The following is a 20,352-nucleotide window of genomic DNA, read 5'->3' as shown; positions in this document are numbered from 1 at the left end:
TGGAAGAGATAAAGGTGTGTTGCAAGAGATGGGCTTTGTGGACCTGTAGGGTATGGTTCATCCTTTTTTCTCATTTTTCCAATTCCTCAGCTTGCATCAGCTGAAAATTTCAGAAACCTTTCTCCTGAGACAGGTATTCTTGCACTCTTTTGCTAACATGCAATTTTTTTTCCCATTTTGATTATAATACAATTTTGTGCACCCTTTCTGGAAGGACTTTTGTGCATCCTTCCTAATGGTGGGACTGGCAACCCTCTTATGCTTCTCTCTGGCCAACGAGCTGGGTGGGGTATAATGTATCTTTGTATCATCTGATATATCATTATCAGGCTAACCTTGGCTGCTCTCAAAACAAGGTAAGGAGGACTGGCTTTGGTCAATCCTTAGATAGCACCAGGAGATTTTAAGTGTAGCCTAGACCAGGAAGCTGAAAAAAACATCCTAGAAGAAAACAATGGCAAGTCACTGAAAATTATTTAGGCATCTTGATGCATGACGAAACAATATAGCCATTAAGGGCCAAGCTCAACTCAAGGATGGCCCTTCCCTTTTTTTGAGAAGAGGCATACTAGCCCCCTGAACTTGCTTTTTCTCTCCAATAAATAAGATAGGTTTCAGAAAGATTTTCGGTTTTCAGTGCTTACTCTTTATCCCTTGCACCCCGCATCCCTTAGCAATTTCTTCCCACCCAGCACAGATTCTTACCAGCCAGTGTTGAATTCAACGTGAGCGTCAAAAAAACCAACAACCGGAGACGTTGAAGCTTTCCAGCCTTGGATTCTAGCTCGGATCAGCCCTTCCCGTTTGTTATTGCGAACTATTTTCACCAGACCTGGATATCTTTTATGGACATATTGATCCAAATTAAACTTCAGCTCAACTGTAGATGGGGAAAGAGACAAAATTATTCAGTCGGCTTCCCATGCATCCAGTGGCTTTTCAGTGTAATCGTGATGTATAAAGAAATCAGCAAGCACACCCAATTCAGCCCCCTCTCCCCTCAACCCACCCCAACTTGCTTCCTTTCCTAATGGACAATGCAAGTCTAGCAGAGTAAGAAACACAAACCAACAAGCAGGTGTTATGAACAATTACCATTGTCGCTGTTGTCATCCACCAGAATGATCTCCTTGAGCAAGTGGGATGGAGTGTGATTCACAACACTGTGGACTGAGCGCAGGATGACAGACAAGGCTTCATTTACAAAAATAAAGACCACCGAGATCTGGGGAAGATCATCAGGATAGGACATCTGTTTGCACCTACAGGGAATAAAGGGAGGACTAAGAACTTCTCCACAGGAGGAACATCTTAGCTTCCATCTTCCTTCTGCCCATGTGCTTTATTTCACAGCTACTTCAACCCTGCATGGCCATTCACCTGCTTCCTATCCATCACAAATGTGTCCTCCTCTGAAAGAGGGCATTTTCCCCCAGATATTTATTTTCTATCCTGCCTTAATTATATATTTTTTATAAATAACTCAAGATGGCAAACATTCCTAATACTCCTTCCTCCTCCTATTTTCCCCACAACAACAACCCTGTGAGGTGGGTTGGGCTGAGAGAGAGTGACTGGCCCGAGGTCACCCAGCTGGCTTTCATGCCTAAGGCGGGACTAGAACTCTCCTACCATGCCTGATTGGCTCTTGGGCTGAGAGAGAGGGACTGGCCCGAGGTCACCCAGCCGGCTTTCGTGCCTGAGGCAGGACTAGAACTCTCATACCACACCTGATTGGCTCTTGGGCTGAGAGAGGGACTGGTCAAGCCTAAGGCGGGACTAGATCTCACAGTCTCCTGGTTTCTAGCCCAGCACCTTACCCAATAGACCAAACTGGCTCTCAGTAGAATTGGCTGGTAATCATTCTGGCCCAAGATGATTGTAAGAAAGAAGTTAAAGAATCAATCCATACATGAGAAGTAGCCCTTCGGGGTAAACTGGAGTGTAGAACTCCTGGCCATGATTGGGACAGTCTAATAGTCCAGGTGAGGTTTTGATCTGATTCAGCAAGGCACTTCTGACATCTTCTGCACAACACACCTCATGAAAGTAACATTCTAGCTCTTGCCCTTGCACAGAAATTAACATTAAAAATAACCGACATGCTCTCACAGGCAACTCCGGTGCCCAATTACCATAGCAATTACAGAGCCTGTTCTCTAAAATACGGCTAATGATCCCACGGGAAATGCCTTTCTTTCCTCTTGTCAAATTCAGCGACCTCCTCGCTCATCACTTCAACATAATGATCAATTTTTTTTTTAGCCATTAGCCACTTATCTTTGGGGGATGGGAAAACAGTAGGATATGGAGGACCACCAGGTACCCTGCCGTGGTGGTGAGGGCAGGATCCAAGAAGCCATTCATTTTCCAATTCGTTCCTGTCCTGCTAGATTGAAAAGCTGAGAGAACGTGTTGTTGTTTTCACGGCCCTTACTGAAACACTTTTCGCTCCTCGCTAGAATATAATTTGAGTCCCAGTGATGTCGGCTGAGCATGACATTTTTTAAAAGGATGTCCTGGTCCCACCAACTTCCCTGAGGAACAGAAGGTTGGCAAGAAGAATGCCCAAAGAACCTGATCAATTCATATCTTAGTTGCAGCAGCTCTGATCGACGCTGCCTATCCCAAAATACCTTGGTGCTGGAGGTAAATGGCAGAATGGCACCTCTTTCCATGGGCAGTGGACGCTTCCTTCAACTCAGATGAAAGGACAGCATCTCTGGCCACATTTAGAGTGGCTACATTAGGAGTACAGATCTTTCTTCCCAGATGTCACAGGCAACTGCCAGCCTCTCCCACCATCTTTACCTGCCCCTACGTTTTAGACTAACATATCTGAAAGCACTTACTCTACTCTGGATCTCACATGCCTATGAATGGTCCCATATGAACCCAGAAGAACAGTGAAATTGGTTTTTCTGTATCTGTATATACATACCCAAGACCTCGTACAATCCCACATGTACTACACCCGTTTTTTCCCCTTATCTCTCATTTTCTTGACATCAGATGACACAATAGTGACATATGGCTGCGAGGGCTGGACCATAAGGAAGGCTGAGCGAAGGAAGACAGATGCTTTTGAACTGTGGTGTTGGAGGAAAATTCTGAGAGTGCCTTGGATGGCAAGAAGATCAAACCAGTCCATCCTCCAGGAAATAAAGCCAGACTGCTCACTTGAGGGAATGATATTAAAGGCAAAACTGAAATACTTTGGCCACATAATGAGAAGACAGGACACCCTGGAGAAGATGATGCTGATGGTAGGGAGAGTGGAGGGCAAAAGGAAGAGGGGCCGACCAAGGGCAAGGTGGATGGATGATATTCTAGAGGTGATGGACTTGTCCCTGGGGGAGCTGGGGGTGTTAACGACCGACAGGAAGCTCTGGTGTGGGCTGGTCCACGAGGTCACGAAGAGTCGGAAGCGACTGAATGAATAAACAACAAAAGGTGGTTTCTCATGGACATAGCCTTCCAAGCCATGATCTGACAGATGTTTGCTTTCCAATGAAGATAAACCTTTGGAGCGGTGGCACAGCTGGTGCATCTTTAACTAGTTTCTGCTGAGGGTTATCAGGTAGCAGCACCTTTTGCTCAGTCTAATAGCCCGAAAAAGAAAGAAGTAACTCACATGGGGAGATGAAGAGAAGAGAGAAGCTCCTGGAATGCCATGAACTCATGAGTGGGTTGTCCAAAGGAATTGACCTGTCCAGCTTTCACGGGCAGAAGGGAAGAGACAACAATAGAGATTGAATGGAAAGAAAATGTCTGGGGTTCCGCAGGGCTTGATAAGGATTGTACAAGGGAGGGCAGGTCTGTTCCCATTTCCTGCTGGAAATAAGTCAGGAGAATGGGATTTTTTGCTGATCTACCTCCAAGTGTTGGAAGAATAATCCAAAATTCACCCCTGAGTGGAATTTTGGTGGCCCTGGATGATAGATGATAAAGATAGAAAAAGATAAATAGAATAGAGACAAAGAGAGAGAGAAATAGAGATAAAGATATAGATATATGTACTTTGGTCACATAAGGAGACGACAGGACATCCTGGAGAAGATGCTAATGGAGAGTGGAGGGCAAAAGGAAGAGGGGCCAACCAAGGGCCAGGTGGATGGATGATATTCTAGAGGTGACGGACTCATCCCTGGGGGAGCTGGGGGTGTGGATGACCAACAGGAAGCTCTGGCGTGGGCTGGTCCATGAAGTCACGAAGAGTCAGAAGCGACTAAACAAATAAACAACAGATGACACAAAGCTGAAGCTTTCTCTGCATGCCCCAGATTTGAGGGTCTGTTTCCTATGAAGCTGCCTCTCCCTGAACAATTTGAATCAATCCATGATACATTGAGAGAGGAACGAATTTGGGTGCAACCTGTTCAGAGCTTGTAGCAACAAGAAGATCCATTCTTGCTTGCTACAAGCTTCATTTTATTCCTCTTCCCTTCCTCCCTCAACAGGAAACGAGCCCTGTCCTTAACTCTACAAGGATAAAGCTCAAATGCTTGGTCTCTGGTTTTCGGATGTCCTCCAGTAAGAATATCTGCTGACTGCAGAAAGGATTGGCTCTGGGCTGCTGAGAGTAGCAAGCAAACCTGTCTCCATTTTATGTTTCCTAATCAACCTAATTAGAATGTGTTCTTGCTTCTGGGAAGAAAAATGTTAATGACTGTATTTCCATGGCCTTTCCCCCCACTGAGTAGTGAACCTTCTTTCCACCCCCACCCCCCAGGAATCTTTCAGGAGAAAAACAAAGGAGGTGAATAATAAACCATTGCAGTGCAGAGCTAATGAGCTAATGGAAATACATTGTGATATGGGGAGTGAGGAAGGGGAAGGAAATAGGAGATAGATGCATATTCGTGGGAAACGAAGGACATAGGCTGTTTCCAACCCCCTAGAAGACTTTGGAGAGAGACACAGACCGATAGTCCTAACTCACCCACCTATCTTTGACCAACATGGCATGTCCTGTTGTCCTTGGTTGCTGCAGCTGGTTTAATTTTTGGAGCCTTGAAGCCATGTACACACTACTTACCTTCTGAAGCCCATTTGCTAGACCTCCACTAGGCATTTCCACCAAAAAGTGGAATACAAGAGCTGAAAGTCTCCCCAGAAGCAACCCATTATCCCCCTCATCTGCCTTTATATGGCAGAACATCCCTCCTCTGTTATCAAGTTGACTTTCTCCTCCACTTTAAACATCACTCGTTGTGCCAAGAATCCTTTGAGGCTACATGAGGCACATCTCTGATCACTGTTAGCTGGTTCTTGCCCATCTTTCTCTCTTTCGGAGTTTGCATTTCACTTCTGCTCTGAACTGGACAGAACCAAATCATCCTCTCTTTCTCTCTATCTCTGAGGACTATTTGAGGTGTGGTTGCATATGAAGGCAGTTCTGGGTGGGGAAGAGCTAGATGACATGGTATCCCAAACAAGCTGACAGATGGTCCCCACTATCGCTCCTCAACAGTCAGATGGAATGGCTGCCAAGAGAACTGTTTCCAGAATGTAATGGTACGTGGGGATGACCTTGGGAGACAGGGGGAAGAGATGCTGCCTAGGGAGTGATCAGATAAGGGAGAGGGAGCCAGCAGCTGCATAATGGGCAGAGAAAGAAAACTCAGAAAGGACCATCCCTAACGTCTCAGGCTGTAAAAAGAGACAGCGGGAGATTTGTACTTTCAGACTTGCAAGATTGATGTCAGCCTTCCCAGGTAGACCAGACAGGAAACTCAACCAGATGAGCTAATTCTACTTTACTGTAAGGCTACATTAACAGAATCTTGCAAGTCTGGAAGTACAAATCTCCCACCATCTCTTTTTATGGCCTGATGATTTAGAGAGGTTTCTTTCTGAGTTTCTTTCTCTGTCCATTATGCAGCTGCTGGCTCCCTCTCCCTTATCTGATCACTCCCTAGGCAGCATCTCTTCCCCCCATCTCCCAAGGACATTCCCACATACCATTGCAAGAAGGAGAAGCACCAATGGTGACTGATTCCCAGTCTATCCAGTGTTATGGTCCTTCCTATCTTCTTCTTCAACAGCCAAACACAATAGTTGCTACTGACAGCTGATGGCCTGCTGGGTTACTACCTTCTCCCTCTGTGCAACCAGCAGGAAGAACAGCTCCTAGCACTGTCAGTTTCAGAAGGAAAAGAACTTCATGGCCACTGGACCGAACATGGTGACCCTAAGCACTTTCCCGCTCCTCCTCCTCCTCCTCCTCCTCCTCCTCCTCCTCCTCCTCCTCCTCCTCCTCCTCCTCCTCCTCCTCCTCCTTCTCCTCCTCCTTCTCCTTCTCCTTAATTATACAGCTTTTGGTCTTTGCCCTAGGCTCTTCAGATGAATCTGTCAAGAGGCAGAACAACAGAGCACCCCTTGTACTTTTTAGAACTGCAATGTTCTGAAATAAAGGCAAGCATTTGCACTTCTGATACTCGGAGAGCTGCAATGTTCATTAGGGATTTCATTAAGGCCCCCTGCTAGGAGTCCATGCAGCAGTGGTTTAGAATGGCATTCAATTATTTGCCAGCCTGGCTTCATCTCAGGAAAGTCGTATAAGAACGCTGGATAGACGGGCCCCTCTTGAAGGGCATCATGCATATTTCACAGAAGACCCTCTCTTCAACCACTGATTTAAAAAAAAAAAAAACAACACCCCAGCAACTGGAGATTGGTTCATCTCTGTAACCTTCTGCAGCCAGACAAGTGCCGGCATTGCGGTCATCAAAGCATAGAGGATTTATATTAGAAACGTGGTGGTTCGAATTAAAGGACACATTAGACATTAAACCAGCAGCAGGAACCTAATGCTTTCCAGATTAGCTATGCATACTGGGTCTGATGGCAATTAAAGTTCACCTGAAGAGCCCTTGATTGAATTAGGCATTCCTTTAGATCCATCCTCAAAGCCTCTGATTGCAATCCCCCATTCTTTCACCAGCATCCACAATACGCTTTGTAAAACTGAACACCATGCTAAAATCAGTCCTAATCAGCAGTTTTCTAAAGCCATTTTGCTCAGCATGCTTTTTTTTCTCAGGCAAAATCCACCAGTTTGGATGCTGGACCTCGCTTTGCAAAGTTGAAACTCCCGTTTCTTTTGGAAAAGAAAGGACGTGTGGAAAGCAGGCAGGAAATTTCTTGCAGAGGTCTGCCTTCTAGGTGGGAAGGGAGGCTGAAAACATCACAATAAATTCATTTACAAGCAACGCCAAAGCAACAAGCAACATTAAGATTTTCTTTAACCATGATTTATTGAACTACCCTTGAAACTGATCAAATCAATTGCAGCTTGTTCCAGCATTTCTGGCTTTGCTCTCCATTTCTTTTGTTTAGGAGAAATAAATGGAGTTTAAAAAAAAAACAATAAGGCAGGGCTCTGGATTCAGTTATAATGACAAACGATATTTAAAATAAGCCAGGAGGTGTTAAAAGCAACAACAAACCATAGTTTCAAATGAGGATGTGTCACTACTAAATAAACTGTTTTCTCCCCTTGATTTGGGTTTGTACATTATGAAAACCAGGCCATATAAGTTGGTAGACCCCAGCATTCCCTTCTGACACAAAATGAAAAGAATTCAGGCTTTCCAATGGAGCTTTGGGCTATCTGTACAACATGGTGTGAAAGGTGAAAGGTCCCCTGTGCAAGCACCGAGTCATGTCTGACCCTTTAGGGGGACGCCACTTTTGCGACATTTTCTTGGCAGACTCTAGCGGTGTGGTTTGGCATTGCCTTCCCCAGTCGTCACCTTCCCCAGCAAGCTGGGTGCTCATTTTGCTGACCTTGGAAGGAGGGAAGGCTGAGACGACCTGAGCTGGCCACCCGAGAGAGAATCCAGCTTCCACCAGGATCAAACTCGGGTTGCAGGGAGAGTTTCGGTTGCAATACTGCTGCCTACTGCTCTGCGCCACATGAGGCTGTTATCTGGACAACATGCTTAAACTAAATTAACCCATTTTATGGGTTCATTTAATATCTCAAACCATAAGCAAACAGGCGGGGTTCTCTCAACATACTCAGCCACAACAATCAAGCAAACAGGGGGGAAAATAAAACACAACCCCAAATCCTAACCAACTTTCACATAAGCCAAGATGGGCATGTGTGAATGGTAAGGTTTTTATCTACCTTGGTTACATATGTTGTGTGAACAGAGCTTTTGACTTGCATGGCATAGGAGCAGGTCTTCGGTTCCATCCTGAACCCGCGGCTTTGCTTAACCCTTAATCTGAGCTGTCTAGAGTTGTTTAAGGTGGGCAGCCATATACATTTTCTAAACACACAAATAAATAAATAAAATCTGGCAGAGCAGAAGGCCTTAGCTGTCCATGGCTGTCATCTACAGTACACAAAATAGAATATGAACTGTGAGCTAAGCAAAGACTGAACAAAACCCTTTTTCCAGTTGGAGATTTGGGGGTGGGGGCAGAGGGGTGTTGGTTCAGAAGGTATTGCTACAATGCAAAGAAATTAATATTTTACGCACTTCAATTTTCAAGCCTTATATATAATTTACTCAGCAGGTTGCTCCTGCTTGGTAAGCTGAATTGTGCAGAAAAAGTCAAAACCTAAACTTACAGAAAAATAAAGCAACATAACCACTGCCTTGCAATTTTATAAGAAATGCTGTTGAGAAGAAAATTGCTGGACCCACTCGTCTCTTGAATATGGTGCAGGAGGTAATTTTTTTTTTTTTGATGGGGTTCTGGGATGGGTGGTCACTGAAACCTCCCCTTCTCATGGATGCTGCATTTTTCACCACGACTTAGAATTGCACCTTTGTGTGTTAAGCGAGGCTCAGAGCATCTCTTCAAAAGCTGCCACCACCCCATTTGTGGCAAGGTCCATCTCAGCCCTTGATTCTGCCTGCCTCAGTTTGATATCAGTTTCTTACTTCCCTAAGAATTGGAGAAGTCCTCAAGCTCTGATTGTAATTTCACTTTAAAAATATATATTCTTCCAACTAGTTGGTGTAAAAATAGTTCAGCGTGAAATGCCATCTCTAGCATCTCTCTATTTGCAGAAATGGTTCAGGAAGGAGGAGGAAGGAGGAAAGAGGAAGAAAGAAGGAGGAGGAGGAGGAGGAGGAGGAGAAAGGGAAGAAGGGGAAGGGGAAGGGGAAGGAGGACGAGGAGGAGAAGGAGAAGGGAGGAGGAGAAGGAAGAAGGAAGGAGGAGAAGGAAGAAGGAAGGAGGAGGAGGATGGGAGGTCGTGGTGGCTGTTCAGTGGCCCATATCTTAGAAAATAAAACGGAAGGGGGTTGTACTCAGGTGCTTTCCTGAAAACATGACCACTCGCCCAGAAAAAAAGAAAGATGGCTCAGCTGTGGTGATGAAATAGGTATCTGAGGTCCACAGGAGGTCAGGTACCCCTTCCTTCTGGCAAAAGGTGGCCACTTCGTGCCAGCCTCCATCATACCTGCCTTCCACAATTCCAGATGTGCTGACTAATCCCAAAAGCATGCTGATCCCTTTCCTGTAGTCTCAGGAGCAACCGCACAGTGCAGTTATTGAAAATCCTCTTTTCCCGCGGCTCCTCACCAAACCACATTTCCCTGGGCTTCTTTGGAAAGGGAATTATTGCGAAACCAATTTAAGCCTCTTTGGCACAAATTTGCACCTGTTTATCGTCTCAGCCGTAGGTCAGAGCATAATAAGAGACATGGAAATGTAAGACTTATTATTCAGTCAAACAAATATTTCTTCACAAAAAGCCAAACACTTCAGGCAATTGGAAATACAACCAATTATCTTTAAAACAATATACTACAGAATTTCTCTAAATAAATGTGTCATCTTTCTTCAGAAATGATGACGGCCAGCGAAGCTCTTTAGTTGTAAATCTGTGCATGCTTTCAGCAGAAAAGGCCCACTGAATTCAATAAGAATTGCTTCTAGGTAGGAGTTCCTAGTCTCTAGAAATAGCAACTTCAAGCAAACTGTTTCTAGGCTCAGAAGCTAAGCAAGATCAGTCCTGGTTAGTACAGATAGTCCTTGACTTACGACTATTCGTTTAGCGACCATTTGAAGTTACAATGATGCTGAGAAAGGTGATTATGACCGGTCCTAGCACTTACGACTGACACAGCATCCCTGCCATCACATGATCAAAATTCAGGTGCTCGGCAACTGGCATGTACTTACGACAGTTGCAGCGTCCCAGGGTCACGTGATCGCCATTCGCGACCTTCCCAACCAGCTTCTGACAAGCAAAGTCAAGAGGGGAAGCAGGATTCACTTAACAACCACGTGATTCATTTAACAGCCACGGTGATTTGCTTAATGACCACGGCAAAAAAGGTCATAAAATCAGGCATGACTCGCTTAATGACTGCCTCGCTTAGCAACAGAAGTTCTGGTCCCAATTGTAATCATAAGTTGAGGACTACCTGTACTTGGATGGGAGACCTCCTGGGATTACCAGGACCGTAGGACAGGCTGAAAATTAAAAAAGAACCTTCTGAGATAGATTTTTCCAAACCACTTCATTACTGGCAAGAAACCTATATGGATGTGTCCATGAAGTCATCAGAAATTGATAACCTGAGTAGGAAAGTATGCTGGTTTCTGAATTTGCATCCTACAGAACTAGTTGCAACAAGTATGTCAACCCTTTGAAGCAGGCCAGGTTAGGAAACAAACATTGCAAAGGATAACAGGAATGCTACTTTTTAGTTTTAGTATAATAACGGAATTTTGACAGCCTGCCAGATTTTCCTTCTGGCCCCTCTTATACCAAACAGAATCAACGAAGGGTTATTTTGAGTCTCTTCTTCACGCTTGCTCCTTCCCCAGGGCTGAGATGTTGTTTGCTGGCTTGCCCACCTTGCTAAATTTATCTTTGTTCTCCTCAGAAGAACACTACTGGGGGAGAAGGAGTTGACCAGAAGAGAAGGAAGTGAGGCAGAGAAGAAAGCGATGAGCATTGAAAGGACAGAGATGGTCCTTTCAATGCTCATAGCAAATCAGAGATTATCCAGGGTGGACTTCGACGAAGGCGGTAAGTAGTGGGCCAATTCTGAACCAGGGCTGTCAATAGTAGTGGTGTAATTCAGAGCCAGTTTGGTGCAGTGGTTAAGGTATCAGGCTAGAAACTGGGAGACTGTGAGTTCTAGTCCCGCCTTAGGCACAAAGCCAGCTGGGTGACCTTGGGCCAGTCACTCTCTCTCAGCCCTCGGAAGGAGGCAATGGCAAACCACTTCTGAAAAACCTTGCCAAGAAAACTGCAGGGACTTGTCCAGGCAGTCACCAGGAGCCAAGGCTGACTTGAAGGTGCGCACACATACACACACACACACACACACACACACAATTCAGAATCAAGCTTTTAAATACCCAGGCCAATTCTAAATTCAGCTTTAGAATGATGGACCAATTCCAAACTAGTTTTTTATCATCTTGCCTGATAAACTCTGAACTGAGTTGGTAAACATCCAGACCCTTCTGCACTAATCTTGTAAGTAGCGGACTAATTCCAGAGTGAACCTATAAATGCTCACGCAAGTTCCAAATCAAGGTTATAAATGCTGCAGTCACTTTCAAATTGAGCTTGTGAGCATCAGGCCAACACAAACTGAGCTTGTAAATACCAAGACCAGTTCTGAACAAATCAAAGGCTGCTTAAATCAAGTTTCCCTCTTGATAACAGGGTCCTTATCAACCTCTACGGTGGGTCTCTTTTTATCTGTTTTTTTAATAGTAAAGGTAAAGGTTTCCCTTGACATGAAGTCCAGTCGTGTCCGACTCTAGGGAGTGGTGCTCATCTCTGTTTCAAAGCTGAAGAGCCGCCGTTTGTCCAAAGACACTTCCTCCATGGTCATGTGGCTGGCATGACTACACAGAACGCTGTTACCTGCCCGCCGAAGCAGTACCTATTAATCGACTCACATTTGCATGTTTTCGAACTGCTAGGTTGGCAGGAGCTGGGACCAGCAATGGGAGCTCACCCCGTCACGCGGATTCAAACTGCCGACCTTCCAATCGGCAAGCTCAGCAGCTCAGTGGTTTAGCTCGCAGTGCCACCGCTAAGCATTATTTTGAGAGCCTGTGGTTAAGGTACCAGGCTAGAAACTGGGAGATCATGAGTTCTAGTCCTGCTTTAGGCATGAAAGCCAGCTGGGTGACTTTGGGACAGTCCTTTCTGTCAACCCTAGGAAGAGGAGGCAAGGGCAAACCACTTTCAAAAATGTTGCCAAGAAAACTGCAGGGCTCATCCAAGGACTCAAGACTGACATGCGCACAAAAAGCATTATTTCAACTAATTCATGGGACAGAGGTTTAAGTTCACTTCTAGGTCTATTGCTACCTTGGCATAAATTGAAAAGTCATAGGTGTTCATTTGTTTATTTATTTATCATATTTTTATCACCCCCAACCTCTCTCATACGGGGGACTCTGGGCGGTTCACAATAAAACAGTTTACAATTCAATAAGATCATAAATAATGTCGTTAATCCATTAATCCATAAATACCAATATCAATCAATAAATACAAAATGTAATGAGATCCAAGTAATGGCAGATCTAATACCACCTAAAGGGGAGCAAGACCGGCCTCGGCAGGACTAGGGAGCCAACCAGCCCCAAGAGTGGCTTTTCCTCTCCCCACTCCAGGCATGGTGACAAAGCCAGGTCTTCAATCGTTTCCTGAAGTCCAAAAGAGAGGAGGCTAGCCTCACTTCTGGGGGAAAGGTGTTCCAAAGGGCAGGAGCTGCTGCAGAGAAGGCCGCCTCCTGGACCCCGCCAGGTGGAATTCCCTTGCAGACGGGGTCCGTAGCATGCCCCAGGTTGCAGGGTACAGTAGCGAGTGCCTTCGCACATGTAGGCATGGTGATAAAAGAGCCGTCTTCCAGTTGATAATTATAACAGGCACTTAAAGTAACATTTTGGGAGACGCGGTGGCGCTGCGGGTTAAACCGCTGAGCTGCCAATCGGAAGGTTGGCAGTTCGAATCCGCATGATGGGGTGAGCTCCCGTTGCTAGTCCCAGCTCCTGCCAACCTAGCAGTTCGAAAACATGCAAATGTGAGTAGATCAATAGGTACCGCTTCGGCGGGAAGGTAACGGCGTTCCGTGTCGTCATGCCGGCCACATGACCCGGAAGTGTCCTATGGACAATGCCGGCTCTAAGGCTTAGAAACGGAGATGAGCACCGCCCCCTAGAGTCGGACACGACTGGACTTTACGTCAAGGGAAACCTTTACCTTTACCTAAAGTAACATTTGCATTTCACGTTACATCCCCATGACATTTTCTCAATCATGCTTTGACACCTAGGGTTGTCCCACACAGTGTCATGAGTAAGGATGGCCAGCAGGGGGCTCCCTTCCAGACTGTTAAGCGCATGCGTAGCACTGAGGAACTGTTCAGCCATTCAAAGAGACACAGATCGGGACCGCCTTAACCTGCGGGGTTTATATGGCTGGGTTTTTCCCACGCTTGTTCAGTTTGTTAGGATTCCTGTTATGTACTAGCAATACACATTAGAGAACAGTTCCTTGTCTCAGAGTGTTTCCTGGGAGTCAGGACACACAGTACGTAGGACGCCGAAAGAATTGTGAGCACCACCCAGATGTTCTGGAAGTCATACACACTCTTGGATTACATTATACCAAGATCTGAGAGAAATTCAAGTGGCTAGGAAGATTTCTGCAGCCAAGAACAATCCAGGTATGCTGGTGCTGCTAAGTCATTACAGAAGCTTGACTGAATTGTCTCACGTTGGGGGGAAAAGGGTTATTTTCATTCTCCCATTCGTTATTTTAATTTTGGAGCACAAATTAAGATTTCTACCCTATTTAACACTAAGTTGACAAACATAAGCCATCTGCCTTGGCCAGATGTGGCCTACTTTGTACGCTCTTTCCAAGGGAGGAGGCCTAGGTGAGATGAAGGGGGTGAGGACATACGAGCACCACATCTCTGTGGAGACCCCATACTTCGGGACACACTCGTCCTCCTAATGTTCCCAGGGATCCCAGCTGTATAAGCTAAGCCTGCAGAACATGACTGAAGTGACACATTTTCTGGATTTGCCCAATTCATTGACCCACAAAGTAGCCAAACAGTTCGCACCACACACTCAGCCATAATGGAGACTAGCCAAGGTTAAAATTGATGAAGTTTAGCATATAATACAGAGGCAAGGTCTTTCACTGGCCTTCAGCATATTGTGTGAAGACAGTCAAATGAGGAGAGGTATTGCTATTGTCATAAACTGACTTTGCACACACGAAGAATAAAAGTCCATTGTCAGTCAGGCTATGCACACACTCCTATTCACAATGATCCCTCCCCCCCATACCTCATACATATGCATAACAGTACACGTTGAGCATATCGGCCGGTGGGTGAGGTGGGGCGGTAAAAATATTCAACATGAACCTGTCAGAGCTTCGCCTTGGGCACAGTACCTTTCTCTCTAGGAATGCAAACACACACTCATGAGCTTAAGAGGGGCAGATTCAAGGATGAAAGTTAAATAAGTTGCTTTTACTGCAGACACAAAAGAAACTCTGGTGACAATGAAGAGCCGTCACTGCAGAATATATGAATCTAGCCGTATTTATGTGTCAACTCCAGGGTTTAAATCTTGCATCTCTTCCTTTCACCCATAAATGGTAATAGGTTTACTGTTGACTGTTTCTCATGCTTGGATATTGAGGGCACTTGTCTGGTAGCTCCATACCAAACTACAGTCTTGTTTGGTCTCCAACTTTCTACATCTCACCTTGTTTGCTAGTTTCAGCCCTCACAACATGTTTACAAGCTTTTCTACAGTTGGGAAGGCAAATGACATGGGACTGGAGAAGAAAAGGGGCTCGCCCCTCCCAAAATTACAGTGGTCTGAACTCAATTCTCATTATTTATTTATTTATCAAATTTGTCACCGCCCATCTCCGCCCACCAGAGCCGATCACTGGAAATTGGATCACTGACCATGGTGGCAGGAGCTAATTCGCATCAGAATTCAAAACATCTAAAGCAGCCTTTCTCAACCTTTTGACCCTGGAGGAACCTTTGAGATATTTTTCAGCCCTTGGGGAACCCCTGCACATTCAGGCTCAAATATAGGCCAGAAGTTGCAAAATTATTATATTTGTTTCATGGGTAGGTCTCTCTAGACGCATTCACAGTGTTCTTAAACTAAAAATAAGGAATGAAACTTACCTCTTCAGTGTGAAGTTGCCTGGATTTGAAATGATTATTTAAATAAATCTTGATTTCCCAGGGAACCCCTAGGGACCTCTCGCAGAATCCTGGGGTTCCAGGGAACCCTGGTTGAGAAACCCTGACCTAAAGGATGCCAGGTCATGTACCCTTGTTGTGAAATATCCAAAGAATATAACTGCATAGAATTTCGCCTCCATACACATAAGAGTATGGAGGTGAAATTCTATGCACTCATACTCTTCGGAGGTCAATATGATCTCAAATGAGTCATACATGTTTTTGCAACACAACTTATCCAGAAATTGTATATATATAGGATATGCAATTCAACAGGAAGTACCTGGAGTTTCAGGAAGAAGATAAAATTACAACTTTCAATAATCAGGTCAGAATATTCAAGGTCTAGCTTTTTAAAAATGTCATTCTAGCAGATTCGATGGCTGGGGAAGGCAATGGCAACCCACCCCGATATAGTCTGCCAAAAAAAAAAAACATTGCAAAAGCAGTGTCCCCCCAAAGGGTCAGACATGACTCGGTGCTTGCACAGGGGACCTTTCACCTTTCACAGCAGATTCTTGCAGAGTTCAAATCTCCCCCAAACAACAACTCATTCATTTCAAACTCAGGGCTTGTTCTGCAAGGAAATGTTTCTGATCAAACACAGCTGTAGGAGAAGTATTAGCTTGGCAATGCATTTGAATTGTTAAATTCAATGTTAGCACACACAGACACCAACATTCAAAATGATGGGGAATTCTGCAATTAGTGTGTACCTGTTCGAAGACATTGCCAGATCGCCTACATTTTCATGGTTCTGATTCTGATTTTGAGACAGTTGTAAACTCTCAACCAAACTTGGAATAAAATTAAACGATATTCAGGTGCCTATTGCTTTTGGAGAAAAGAGGGAAGACACATCTACTAAACAAATACGTATTTACTGGGAGTCTATTCTCTTATCATCTTGCTTTATTAAGCGCAACATGCTTTCACAGCCACAAAGATTTCAAGCCACACCAATTGTATCAATCAATGGGAGATACCAAAAAATCTTTCTGGTGGAACAATTCTGCAGATGTGGCCAGCCTCAGATTGAAAATATGCCCTCATTATTTGCTTCATTATCCCTTATATTCACTACATGACAACAACATCCTTCTCAAGGCATGGGGTTTCTATCAGCTTGATTCCGGTGAGGACAAAATGGCATGAGGTCAGGTTGCCCGGACTATTCAACATATAGTTTCTTGCACTGTGGCAGATACAAAGATACAAGCTAATTATCAGAAGGCCAAGGAAATGGATTGTAAAAGGGGACTGCTTCCCTGAACACTGTGAATATCTTGTATTCATGTGATGAGAATATGATGGAACTGAGCCTTTCCTCTCTTGCTCTGCATAAATCTGAATTAAAGACTCATGGCTATAGAGATAATTACCTGGATTTGACTGCACCTCGTGGAGAAGAATGCTAGAATAGATGGAATATCATATAAACCACCAGAGGTGTTATCTTTAATCCTGTCCTGATATTGATATTGATGTTGATACACACACACACACACACACAGACATATACTACACGTTAAAGTTACACAGGAATTCATTTGAAAACCCTAATCACTTGTAGGTGAAGCCCAATCCAAAAATGAAGGAGAGAACAGACTAAAGAATTTCACCTAACAGGGATATAAAAAGTCAGAGATGCCATCACACTGAATCTGACTCCTAAATCAATGCATCCATGAAGTTCCATGTAATCCAGGCAGTATTACAAAAGTGGTTGGCCGTTGATTACTTTCTAGCCAAGGGGGATGTGCTTATCTACCTTACAGAAAGAATAGAAACAGGATGCACCGCCAGCCACATCCTATTACTCCACTCATCCTGTGATGTGGCATAGATGGAACATAACACAACCACTCAGAAATTTACAGGGGCGCTTTTTGTCTTTCTGGCACTGATAGGAGGCAACGGTTGGAAGTGTTCTTAGGGGACCAGGATGTGCTGAACTATAAAATGCCATTGTGCTTGTGATAACAGAGAAGCAGCTGATGGCTCAGATCTATTATTTCTCTCTCTTTCTCCCATAAAAACATAAAAGGATCTTGCTGGATGAGATAAGGGATCAGAGCAGCTTTCAACTGGAGAAGCACATGAGCCAAGATTTGATGAGATGAGATTGTCCTGCATTCTATTCCAACTGGGGCCAAAAAGGTACCTTCAAGAAGCCTGAAAAATGTTCAAAGGAACAATGGTGCTCTTTCACTGTTATTTCCCACTGAAAATGATACTTAGAGGTGTATCTCTATCTGGGAGGTATCATACAGCTGTTATGCCTAGTAGCGCAACACTTTGGATCCAAACTGAAACTGGCGGGTTGCAACAAGGTGCTTCAGAGTGGGCGTAGGTGCATGTTGATGCCTCTTCATCACAAATATCTGTTTTTCTGGAGTCATGCAAATAAAGTATGAACGCAAGAAATTAAAAGACCATGCTTCTTTAAGGAGGCACTGACAAGTGCAAAGTAGGGCAGAAGCCCACCCTCAAACTTATTTTTCAGCTTCAGCTCTGAAGCACTGACCATCCCTAACTGAAAGTTTTATTGTCCTCCATGAACTTGGGTAGTCCCCCTTTAAAATAATGGAAGCTGGTGGATATCACGATGTCTTATGAAAAAGAGCCCCGTAGTTCAATCGTGGTTGGATTTACTCTTCACACTAGGCCATAGATTGCTTTCACGTTCGTTAGAGAAGTCATAGCAGCCTGGCCGATAGATAATCCTGAGCCATGGATTTCAACAGGAACAAAGGGGGACTTAACCCAACATGGCTTGAGTTTGTGTGCCAAACAGATCTCAAAGTGTGTCTCCTCATTACTAGAATTAGTATGACAGTACTAGAGAGGAAGAGACAGACAGGACTTCAGACAGTATTGGGTTTAGAAAGGAAGAACTTGCAGGAAACTCCCTTGCTTGTCTCAGAGTTTTAAAACAGGAGTTCAACTATTACAGGCTACCAAATCGGGAATGCTCATTATTTTATAGTTTTATTATATAGTTTTGGCTAGAGCAAACTCTTTTCCTTCCGAGGTACTTTTTGGCAGGTACAAATGTATCCCCAACCATGAGAGGCTCTAATCCTGCAGCAGTCCAGATACAATTCACCACATAATTTTTGACTGCCACTTATTTGGGTCCCTTCGTTATGAATTACTTTTAAAACCTTTACGGGGTAACTATCCACTAATCACTCTACACACTGTATTAGCCTGCCAATATCTGTTGAGAGATGTTGTACCTGAAAGTACCAGAATTGTTGCTAAATTCTTGGATGAAGTACTTAAAAGTAAACCTAAACAAATCCCTCAATGAGTATGGCTTTCCCTTTGGTCAATCTCATGATATGTCATGATATGTCAATGTACCTTTCTTGTTCTTTTAATGCCAATAAAGGTTTTGTTCGTTTGTTTACTATATAGTTTTGGCCATCATTATTATATAGTGGCCAACATTATTATACAGTTTTGGTCATCAAGCTACACTTCCAGGTCATGCCAGATGGCCTACAGAAAGCTCCACTAAAGGTTAGAAAAAGTTCTAATTTTGAAGTAGGCCCTTTGAATAGAAACTTTGAAAGCCTACTAAGCTCAATCATGGTGCTCAGAAACGGATTCTGACCATCACTGAAACTTTGTCCAGTCCTGGAATGGGGAACTGTCCAAGGTATTTGAACCCAGGCAGTGTCCAAAGTACTGGACCTAAGAAAAACCGGGGAGCTGATCCTCACTGTCAAAGTCCTGAAGCTGCCCCAGGATTTTCAGTCTTAACAGCAGTCTAAAACTTTTGAAGCCAAGATCCTGGATCTCATTCCTTTCAAGCCTGCTTCTAGCTATATTAAGTGGAGGATGACCATGTATAGAAAATCCTTTTTTTAAAAAATCCTTTATGACATTACTAAAGCCATTTTTAAAAATCTGGGCTTAGATTCTTGCCCAGCTTTTTTTTATTCTTGGGTTAAGGGATTATAAAAACTCCAGCAAGTTTGTTAATTATGTGAGGTTTCCCAGTAGTTTGCAAATGTTGCCAAGAGAAGAAAAGACGCTTGTAACAACTGCCCCAAACATCTTGCTGCAGCTGTAAGACAGTAATAAGCAATGTCCAGATTTGAGCCCCAAATTAAGTTCAAAGGCAACTTAATTTGCACAGCCCAAACTATTTTTTTAATATTGCACTGTATAAAGGCTAATGCAATTTTCCCATCCCCCTTTAGTGATTCTGCTTTTTTATTTTTTATTTTACTGTTGTTATTATCTTTCTGTGTTCCTTTTGTTGCATTTGTGTGTGCTATATCTGACAAGTCAGTGACCATAAATAAAGATACAACTGCTATATTCTTGGACTTATAGACAAAACTTAACCCATCCAGATATTAATCTGAGAAAAATTCTAAAGTTACAAAGACAGCAGCTTCAAGACAGAGTTAACAACTCAATAATTAAAAAAAATTACTAGTGTTTCAGAGAAAATAGTGATCATTTCATAGGCTACACTTTTTAAAACTATGTTCAATATTTTTAATGCCCCCCCAATCAAAACCATTAAAAACAGCACACAAGGTTTTTTTTGAGTGTTCCCAAGTACAGGTAGTCCTTGCTTAGCAACCATGTAGTGGTTTAGTGATGGCTCAGACTTACAACGGTGCTGGTAAAACCAACTTACGACCAGTCCTCACACTTACAACCATTGCTGCATCCCCGAGGTCATGTGATCACAATTTGGGCTCTTCACAACTGGTCCGCATTTATGACTGTCGCAGCATCCTGTGGTCATGTGATCACCATTTTTGACCTTCCCAGCTGGCTTCTGGCAAGCAAAATCAGTGGAGAACCACATGATTTCCTTAACAACCATGTGGTTTGCTTAATGACCATGGTGATTCGCTTAACAACTGCTGCAAAAAAGGTCATAAAATTGGGTTGGATTTGCTTAATGACTGCTTCGCTTAGCAACTGAAATTCCGGTCCCCATTGTGGTCGATAAGCGAGGACTACCTGTATGCATTTGAGTCTTGCTATAACCATTAAGAGATAATATATTTATATATTTTTAAGGCAACACTGTAAAATAAGAGATTTCCCTATCTTCAGTCTGGAGAGGGTTATCCTGGGAATT

General features: G+C 43.8%; 1 protein-coding gene across 1 annotated transcript in view; it reads right to left on the bottom strand.

The window, feature by feature from the left end:
• Positions 1 to 20,352, bottom strand: part of GALNT9 (polypeptide N-acetylgalactosaminyltransferase 9) — a 109,193-nt gene that overhangs the window by 51,193 nt on the left and 37,648 nt on the right. The window contains exons 3-4 of the mRNA XM_063315896.1: positions 1,096 to 1,262; positions 706 to 880 (exon numbers count right to left, since the gene is read on the bottom strand). Coding sequence (XP_063171966.1) covers positions 706 to 880; positions 1,096 to 1,262 — 342 coding nt within the window. The remainder of the gene's footprint in view (positions 1 to 705; positions 881 to 1,095; positions 1,263 to 20,352) is intronic.

This window comes from Candoia aspera, chromosome 15 (assembly GCF_035149785.1).
Source record: "Candoia aspera isolate rCanAsp1 chromosome 15, rCanAsp1.hap2, whole genome shotgun sequence".
Lineage (NCBI taxonomy): Eukaryota > Metazoa > Chordata > Lepidosauria > Squamata > Boidae > Candoia > Candoia aspera.
This window is presented reverse-complemented; position numbering and strand designations above follow the sequence as displayed.